The following is a 9,911-nucleotide window of genomic DNA, read 5'->3' as shown; positions in this document are numbered from 1 at the left end:
GGGGGGGTGCGGGAGGCGGTGGGGGGGTGCGGGAGGCGGCGGGGTGCGGACGGGACCTGCCCGCCCACCTATCTCTGTGTGTCCCCAGAACGGAGGCGCCTCCGCAGGCCTAATACCTGGCATAAAAGGGGGAAGCCTGTCGCCCGTGGGAACGGTTGGGGCCGCTCACTTCGCGGCCCCGAGCCCGCCCGTGGCCCTGCGTGGTGCCCCGCTGCAGCGGCAGGGTGAGCGTCGCGCGGAGCCCGCGGGGCGCTCGGGGCTCGTCCTGCTGCTGGGGCGGACGCAGGCTGCGGTCGGCTGTCGTAAGGCGCAGGCACGTCCTCCCGCGCTGTGACTTTTTCCGAAGCCAGTGCGTATCCGCGTGTCAGACAGGAAAAGAGGCCGCAGGGTCCGCACGCTCAGCTGGCCGGGCCGTCGCGGTGCGGTTAGGTCGCGGCTCCGAGCTGCACGGACCTCGACAGGCCAGGCTGAGCCAGGGAAGCACCCCCACGTCGCGGGGAGGTGACGGGCAGGAAAATCGGGGCGTGCGAAGCAGAAACGCCACCCTGCAGCTTCTTTACAAAGCTGAGAAATGGGAAGAAAGTTGCTTCCCCAAGGAGCTAGGTGGCGCCGGCAGAGACAAGGCCCTTTCTGAGGGGGCGGCGAAGGGCGGCAACAGCTGAGCACACGTGCTGGCTGGCCGGGTCCCGGCCTCGCAGACAGCGGGCACTGGGGGCTTAGGGCACTGGGGCCGGTGTCCGTGCAGAAGCAGGACAGCTGCTGCCGGCCAGCTGCTGTTTGTTCGAGGGCCGATGCTGAGCTGGGAGTGACGGGGACTCGGCCAGTGGGAACGGTCTGACTCGAAGGGCGGGGGGGCACCACAGAGGGCCCGGACAGCGGTCAGTGCGCCGGGGTGGCGCCCGTTGGGCCGTGCAGATCGACTCTGCCTGCAGGTGGTAAAAACATGCAGCTGCCTTAACTGGAAGCCATGGAGCCCGAGGGAGGTCAGCTGTCCAGGCCGCCGGTGGCCACGGCAAGCACGTGGCAGGCTACACCTGTGTGGGCAGCCACGCCCCTCACGTGCTGCTGTGGACTTGGTCAGCAGGCCCAGGAAGTCCGGCCAAAAGCAAAGATGCACATCCCGACTTGGTCTGCACAAGCCCGGGCGCTTCTCCGCGGTCAAGTTCCACGGCGACATTCTGAGCTCAGGCCAAGAGTGACACTTTTCTGGACAAGAAGCATCCTTCAGCCCGGGAAGCTAGTGAGTGGCTTTGGAAGTCGCAGCTTGCTGTGTTTGAAAGCGCTTTCGACGAGCCCCAGCCAACCGTCCTAGGCCACGCGCTTACCTGTGAACCAGCCTGCAGGGTCGCCGATCTGCGCCCCGGACTGTGGGACCACGAGCGGCCCAGGCGGCCGCACACAGCCCAGGCCAGCGGCAGGCCACCGCTTCCCACACAGTCCGTGCGTTGGCTTTTTTAGCTCAAACTACAGTGGCAGGGGCGTTTTTCAGGCTGTCACGCAGCTCCGAGTCCAGCCACGTGTGGCCGTCTCCCGGCGCCGAGCCGCTTCCGCACAACCTTCCGCCGGAAGCGAGTAGTCGGCGGTGGAGAGACACGCAGAGCGAGCGTGGCGGGGGGTGGTGCAGGCCTCGGAAGCTTGCGCTTGAGGAATATGCTTACTGCAAACCGCCGGCTTTGGCGGGTCTGGCGCTGTGAAAGGCGCTGGCAACGGTCAGAAACGACTGTCACTGTAGATCATGACGAGGAGGCAAACATCTGCGATCGAATTTTGTCGCAGGGGACCCCACTTTGGCAAATGCCGTTCCCCAAAGCACGTCATTCTTCTCACTAGTCAGCTGTGGAACAAGTTACATTACTACACTGATTGTATTTTTAATCTCACCTATTAAACATTTGTGATGCTCGCCTCCCTTCCTTAGGCCGGAGCCTACGTACAGGAACATCGTGTTATCAAGTTTCCCGCTTCACCCACAAGCTCAAATGTTTACTCTGAACGATTTCTTAAAGCATTTCCTGCAGTAGTATCAGCAAACAGGGCACAATGAGAACGTGCCAGAATGCTGTCTGCCCTCAGAGCGGGGCCGCGTGCGAAGTCCCCTTGCAGGCCTGGGAACCTGACCAGAAGCGTGCAGCAATCGGGGCACTGTTTGGAGGCCACATCCTGGTAAGAATTATGAGCTTTGGAGCGTTTTAACTTGCTCCTTTCCCGTTTCCCTCAGCTCCACGGTAGCTTTGCAAACCCAAAGTTCGCAGTCCGAGTGAAACCCAGCAGCGTGGGCGTCAGCAGTGTCCCTGCAGGTAGGTGGGGCTCGGAGCGTCTCCAAAGCCGCATTCCAAAGCTTGTGGGTCCTGGGCCCGCCTGGTGCCTGGGAGACCTCCCCTCCGGGCTGTCTTCATGTGACGGGAAGGGCAGCTCTCCCACTGGGGGAGCCTTTCTCCCAAGGGCATTCGAGGACGACCGAGGACGACTCAAGGGCCTCAGGACGACTCGGGGCGTTGCGGACTGTCACGGCTTCCTGGGGCGACCAGCTGGGCCACGGACAGGCTGCCCAGAAAGCTGAAAGAGAAAGCGGAGAGTGGGGTGTGTGGAGCAGCCCTGGAACGCTCCAGCGCGCCTCTGGGACTCCAGCAGTCCGCGTGGCCGACTAGGGCCGCCCGGCCCCTGGGTGCCGCAGGCCTGTGGCCTCCCTCTGGCTGACCTCGAAGCTGTGCCCCAGAAGGAAGCGAAAGTGCTCGGACGCGTCACCTGCCCGCCGGCTGCAGAAGCTGACCCCCACACGCGCTCGCAGGGAGCCCCTCTCCCTAGTGAAATCCTCACGAAGTTATCTAAGCAGAGACTCCAGTGGCCATGCACCAGCAGAGCGGACTTCCGCCACCGTCCAGAGCCACTAACAAACAGCAGCAGAAGGAGGAGGAGCAGAGGCTCTTGTCCAGAGTCATCCCATTATTGCTTTTTTAATGTTTATTTTCAATAAAAAGAAATGAAAAAATATGGCTCAGAGAAAAGAAAAAGCCATCGAGAGAAACTGTCATTAAGAAACCCACACGTTGAACTTACTACACAGAGATTTGGCATAGTTATTTTTTATATATTCAAAGAATAAAAATAATGAATTTTGGAGAACTAAAATACGTGAATATCTCACCAAATGAAGAATCTCAAAGAAGAGACAGATACTATCAATCTTTAAAAAGAACCCAGCAGAGGGGCCCTCCGGCCTGGCATAGTGCGCTGGAGCGCTACACTGCCAAGCTCGGCCAAGCCGTGGTGGCTTCTCTGCGAGTTCGATCCCCGCCTGCCCCGGAGGTGACCCCAGGGCGCGGCAGGCCTCTCCTGCTCGCCTGCTGCTCCCCACAGCAGTGTGCTTCATCTATCTGCCTGCTCTGCTCCCCTCTGTCTCTGGTGAAGCCTCTCACCACCTGTACCTATGGCCTGTACCCCAGTTCTGTGTGCACAAATAAATCGATCTTAAAAAGAAAAGAAAAGAAAAAAGAGCCCAGTAGAAAATTTCAGTTTGCAAGTAAAATAACTGAAATAAAAAATTCACCAGAGGGATTTTTATCTGCTCAATAGCAGATCTAATCAGACAAAATATTTGAAAACTCAAAAAATAGGTCAATTGAGATTGTCCAGCCTCTGTAATGGGGAAAAAAATGCTGAAGGGGGGCCCTCCCTGGTGGCGCAGCGGGTTAAAGCACAGCACTGAGAGTCTGAAGCCGCTTCCGCATGAGTTCGATTCCGCCTGCCGCCTGCCCCGGAGGAGACCACATGGCGTGGCAGACCTCTCCTGACCCGCCCGCTGCTTCCCTCAGCAGTGTACTTCATCGATCTGCCTGTTCTGTTCCCCACTCTGTCTCTGGTGAAGCCTCTCACTGCCCCTGAGCCTCTGGCCTGTACCCCAGTTCTGTATGAATAAATAAATAAATCTTTAAAAAAAAAAAAAAAAGCTGAAGGGAAGCGAATTGTACCTGAGACACTCAGAGCCCTGTGGAACACCACCCGGCATGACACAGCTCTTCCCTTTCACGGAGCATGTCGCTCAGCACACAGGACACGGGGAGGGTGGGAGCCCCAGAAGGAGAGGAAAGAGAAGAGAGAGGGAAACAGTTGAGAAAAATGACTAAAACACTCAAGTGGATGAAAGCCACGCATGTACAGAGCCAAGAAGCTCAGAAAACGCCAAGAAAGGGAACCTCAAACGTGTTCGCCCTAAACACTTTGTAGTCAGAGCCAAGGGAGCCAAATCCGACACACTAGGAAGGGGGAGAGGCAGCTGGGGGCCTCCGGACCCCCACGCCCAGCCCTCAGGAACGGTGGAACAGCTGGTCAGCCGGAGGAGCGGAGAGCTGGACCGCGCGGGGCCGCAGATGAAAGCAGAGGGAAAGTCTGGACGTTACCGAGGCGTCTATGGCGGCAGGAGATGAGAGGAGACTGCGATGAAAAACGGTGTGTCGGCAGCCGGATAGCCCAGGCGAGGCACACGCGTTCCTGGAGACGAAAACCTCGTTGCAGATGATGGAGAAACAGTCTCACGAAGGAGAAGGTCAGAAGCTGCTACTCTCCTGACAAAGAAAAGCCCCGATCTGTGTCTCCATGGCAAATTCTAGAAAACACTGAAAGGAGAATCGTTACCAATCCTTCTCGAACTTTTCTTAAACAACTGAAGGCGGGGGTGCTTCCTCTCAGTCCATGAAGCCTTGTCCCCCGGTGCCAAGTCTGGACAGACACAGCGAGGACCCCACACAGTCACGGCAACGCGAGCAGCGAGAGCATTCTTCAGATGTAGCGTCCCTTCATGGAAAACAGCAGCCACGACCAGCAAGAAGAGGCAAGCACCTCGCCCGAAAACCTCCGTGAACCTGCTGTGGGACTCGTGGGCGGCGAGGGCTGACAAGCTTCCCTCGAAGGTCGGCAGCCAGCTGAAAATGCCGCTCCCCACTTCCCGCAACAAAGCGCTGGAGGTTCTGAGCGGAGCGACTCAGCAAGAAAAAGAAATACGACATCAAATCGGAAAAGAAGAAATATAATTCTGTTCCCGCACGATGTAACCTTTATACATAAAAAGCCCTAAGGCGTATCACGGAAGATCATTAGAACCAGACTGACCTAGCAAAGCCCAGAACGCAACACGGAAAGGCTAAATGCTCGTAATGAACAAGGTGAAGAGGAGACTGTCAGATCGTTCTGTCTACAACATTAAAAAAAGAGAAAAAGTTGGACTTCCTAAAATTTTTTTAAATTGTGCATCAAAAAATATTATCAACAGAGTAAAGAAGTGGCCCACAGAGTTAGAGAAAGTGTTGCCGGTCAGTTCGGGGTGACCGTCCGGCATGTTTCAGAGAGCGCCCGAAACGCAACAATAAAAAACAGATTTTTTTAAAGTTCTTTTTTTTTTTTATGCATACAGGAACTGGGCTGTAGGCTACAGGTGTGGAGGGGGGGGTAAGAGCATCACCAGAGACAGAGCGGGGAGCAGGACAGGACCTGCTGAGGGGGCAGCGGGGAGACAGAGGGTCTGCTGCGCCCCGGGGTCACTCCTGGCCGGGGTCAAACGCGAGCTGCAGTGGCTGGAGATGCCCGGGAGTGACCCCAGGGCGCGGCAGACCTCTCCTGGCCCGCCCTCGCGCTGCCCCCTCAGCAGTGGGTCTCAGTGGATCCGCCTGTCCCGCTCCCCGCTCTGTCTCTGGGAATCCTCTGACCCCCTGCACCTCCGGCCTGCACCCCAGTTCTGTGTGCACAAACAAATAGTGAAACGCACACGCGGTGCACTGTGTGCCACTGCCTGGCAGCAAGAGCGCGTCCTTGCGACTGGGCTGCTGGACGCCTCCCCTGCGTCGTGTCCGGCCGTCCGCACTGGCCACGGCAGACCTGTCCTTCCCCGGCCGAAGGACACCTGGCTGCCTCCAGGCTGCCCTGCGCCTCCAGGTGTGGGCTTGCGGAGCTGTTCCCGCCCCGTGGGTGAAGGCCAAGGAGGCAGCTGTTGGTGTGCGCAGCGGGAACGTTCCGCTTCCTCAAATTTCGCAAGTATCCTCCGGCGGGACTGCGCCGCTCGGCACTGGACAGCAGGGAATGAGAACACCGGTCTCCCCCGCGGCCACCGCCCGTCGGCGGGGCCGCGCCCTGGGCGGGTTCCGGCGCCCCTGAGCGGCGGGTGCCCGTTCCCACCCGCGTCCCCCAGGCCCGCGGCCGCCTCTCATGCCGCCGACACATCTCTTGGAGGGTTGTTCGAGTATTCGGTCCAGTTGGGTGACTTTCTGTTTCCTTGCTGTTCAGCTGAAGACTTCTCCACTTACATTTAGCAGGCGTGTCTCTGCCGTGTCCCCAGTCAGCGGCCTGTTTCTCGGTCTCTTCGCCGCTCCCACAGCAGAAGGCTTCCCCTGCCGTGAGGTCTCCATATCTGCTATTACTGTCACTGTCAGTTCTGGAAGGGCCTTTCCAAACCCAAGGGAATTTGGTTTATGTTATCTTCTGTGGGAAGTTAGTTGCGCGCTTTTTAACAACTGAAGTCTCTGACGCGCTTGGAATGAATGTTGTGCGAAGGGTGAAAGGCGCCTCTCTCGGCGCACTTCCCTGTGTGCAGATGGCCAGTGCCCAGCACCGCTTGCTGAGTGGACTGTCTTCATCCTGTTGCGTGGCCTCGTTCCTCTGCCAGAGGCCAGCCGGCTGCGTCTGTGTGGGTCTGCTCTGACCCGCCCCGTTCGTGCACACTTCACAGCAGCTGACCCTTCGCTGTCTCGCAGGCTGAGCTCCAACTGTCCCTTCCCTAAAGATTGCTTTGGCTGTTCTGGCTCTTTTGTATCTCCACATACATCTTAGGGTCAGCGTGTTGATACTGATTAAATAACTGGGCGGCCTTGACTGGGATTGCGTTGAATAGACAATGTCGGGATTACCTGACGCCTGACAATCTGGACAGCATGATCCATGAACAGGGACTATCTCTTCACTAATTTAGCTCTTTGATCTTCATAGAAAATGTGTACGTGTCTTATTAGATTTATACCAAAGTATTTTTATGCTAATGTGAATAATACCATGTTATGAATTTCCAATTCCACTAGCTCATTGCTGGTATATAGGGAAGCAACTGGCTTTTGTATATTAAGACTATGTGCTGCAAGTGTACCGTGATCCCTTATTAGTTCCAGCAGGTTTTTGTGATTTTTGTTTTCTACATAAACAATCATGTCACCTGTGAACAAAGCGACTTATTTCTTCCATTCCCACCTTTTTTCCCATTTCTCTCCCCTTCTAGTCTAATCACATTAGCTAGGAATTCCACAACACTGCTGATTAGCAGTGGCGAGAGGGGTAACCTTCCTTGTATCTGACCTTAGTGGGAAAGTCTTGAGTTTCTCATCAGCAAATATGTCAGCGGTGATGTGTGCGTGTCCACTGTCTTTATCAAGCTGAGAAAGCACCCTCTGTCAGCAGTTCACAAGAACTTCCATCTATTGCTAGTTTCCAAAGAATTTTTATCAGGGACAGGTGTTAGATTTTGGTAAATTTTTTTGGCTTCAATTCATATCATCATGATTTTTCCTTTTTAACCTGGTGATGTGACATATTGTCAAATGTTTAATCAATCTTGTATAACTGGATAAACCCCGCTAGGTCATGGTGTCTAATTCTTTTTAATGTAATTGGATTCAATGTGCTAATATTTTTTTTTTTTTTTTTTAAAGATTTATTTATTTATTCATACAGAACTGGGGTACAGGCCAGAGGCTCAGGGGCGGTGAGAGGCTTCACCAGAGACAGAGTGGGGAGCAGAACAGGCAGATCTACGAAGTACACTGCTGAGGGGAGCAGCGGGCGGGCCAGGAGAGGTCTGGCTCGCCATGTGGTCTCCTCCGGGGCAGGCGGGGATCAAACTCATGCGGAAGTGGCTTCAGATTCTCAGTGCTGCGCTTTAACCCGCTGCGCCACCAGGGAGGGCCACAATGTGCTAATATTTTGTTGGGGATCTTTGAACCTATATTCATGCCTTCATGAATATAGGCATGAATATATATTTTCCTGTAGTTTTCTTCCAACATCTTTGTTCAATATTTAGAGTATTAGAATAATACTGGCTTCTGGCCCTCCCTGGGGGCGCAGCGGCACTGTGAAGCTAAGCCAAGCCGGGGCAGCTTCAGTGCGAGTTCCCTGCCCACTCCGGAGCTGACCCCCAGGCCGCAGCTGACCTCTCCTGTCTCCCCGCTGCTCCCTCGGAAGTGGGTTCAGTACATCTTCCAGTTCTGCTCCCCACTGTCTCTGGGGAATCCTCTCACCACCACCACCCACCTCTGGCCTGTACCCAGTTCTTGTGTGTGTAGATAAATAAAATCTTTGGAAAAAAAAAGAGAAAGATAATTTAAAAACTAGTGCAGAAGTCAGTGGGTTGAAAGCATATCAAAAAGTTCAACAGAACCAAGTAGATCTGAATCAACCAAAAGTGGATCCACCAGACAGATTGAAACGCAAGAAGTCCTGGGCAGGCTGACCAGGGCTGAGGGCTGAGCAGACAACGCCCAAGGCCACAAGTGGACGGGGCCTCCTGCTGACCACTGGGCTTCGCTGGAGTCAGTGCTTCTGACGCATTCTTAAAGTGTAGCAAGGGGAGCTTGTGAACAATACATGCCCACACATTTTGATGTCCTAGATGAAGCTGATCAGATCCTGGAAAGATGAGATCTGCCCAGCATTCACTCAAGACACAGAAAACCGAAATGGCCTGTACTGATCGAAAAAATGGAATCCGTAACAAAAACCTTCCCAAACAGAAAACACCAGCCCAGATGGGCTTGCTGGTGAATTCTACGCAACTGCTGACTTTCTGTTGTCTCTTTTGGAGGACCGAAACAGAAGAAATAATTGATAACTCATCCTCTGACGCCAGCATCATTCTTTTTATTTTTAAGATTTTATGTATTTATGCATACAGAACTGGGGTACAGGCCAGAGGGGCAGAGGATTCTCCAGAGACAGAGTGGGGAGCAGAACTGGAAGATGTACTGAATCCACTGCCGAGGGGGCAGCGGGGAGACCGCGGTGGTCTGCCGCGCCCTGGGGGTCCCTCCCCGGCGGGGGATCGAACTCGTGCTGCCGTGGCTGCAGAGAGCTTCACAGTGCTGCGCTTTAACCTGTCGCCCCACCAGGGAGGGCCCAAAATAATCTTCCTTCTGCTTACATTGTACTTAATTTACTCATCTTTTTCTTATTCCTAAAGTGGGAACTTCAGTCATTTCCTCTATTCATCCTCTGCGATAAATTTCCCCATCAATTCTGTTTTCACTGGAGCCCCAAAGTTTGGAAAGATACATTTTCATTTAGTTCAAACTGTTGCCACTTCTCTTGAGATTTCTCCTGGGACTCATGTGGTATTGACAAGTGTTGCTTCATCTCCCTATTTTCCACTTTCTCCCCTTTCTTAGCATGTGTGTGATACTTCTCCTAAGCCCATTTGTATGGTCACCCTAGGGCTTGTGATACAGTTACAACTAATCCTCGTCCACTTTTATTTTTTTAAGGTTTACTTATTGATGCACAAGGTCAGAGGTGTGAGGGGTGAGAGGACCCCCCAGAGACAGAGCGGGGAGCAGGACAAGCAGATCCACGGAATCCCACTGCTGAGGGGGCAGCAGGGAGACAGGCGGGGTGGGGCCCGCTGCGCCCTGGGCCCCTCCCTGGCCGGGGTGAACTCGGGCTGCAGGGGCAGCGGCCAGCTTCATGGTGCTGACACTCCCCGGGCGCCCCGGGGCTCCCCAATCCCCTGTTAAATACCGTGACACCACGCACAGCCCGGGAGCGCTCAGGGCACAGCTGCCCCTCGGCCTCCCTCCTGCCGCAGGCCGGCTGACACTGGCCCACCTGCAGCGCCGCGTCGCCACGCTCCAGGTGAAAGGGCAAAGGCAGCCTGCTGCGGCCAC

At 55.1% G+C, this 9,911-nt stretch overlaps 1 protein-coding gene across 1 annotated transcript in view; it reads right to left on the bottom strand.

The window, feature by feature from the left end:
- The window catches only part of LOC101633865 (trithorax group protein osa-like), an 88,909-nt gene that overhangs the window by 1,458 nt on the left and 77,540 nt on the right, over positions 1–9,911 (bottom strand). The window contains exons 6-9 of the mRNA XM_004687074.1: positions 2,422–2,556; positions 1,557–1,657; positions 1,326–1,464; positions 170–297 (exon numbers count right to left, since the gene is read on the bottom strand). Of these exons, the coding sequence (XP_004687131.1) occupies positions 170–297; positions 1,326–1,464; positions 1,557–1,657; positions 2,422–2,556 (503 nt within the window). The remainder of the gene's footprint in view (positions 1–169; positions 298–1,325; positions 1,465–1,556; positions 1,658–2,421; positions 2,557–9,911) is intronic.

This window comes from Condylura cristata, unplaced genomic scaffold (assembly GCF_000260355.1).
Source record: "Condylura cristata isolate star-nosed mole 26May11 unplaced genomic scaffold, ConCri1.0 scaffold00022, whole genome shotgun sequence".
In the NCBI taxonomy this organism is placed as follows: Eukaryota; Metazoa; Chordata; class Mammalia; order Eulipotyphla; family Talpidae; genus Condylura; species Condylura cristata.
This window is presented reverse-complemented; position numbering and strand designations above follow the sequence as displayed.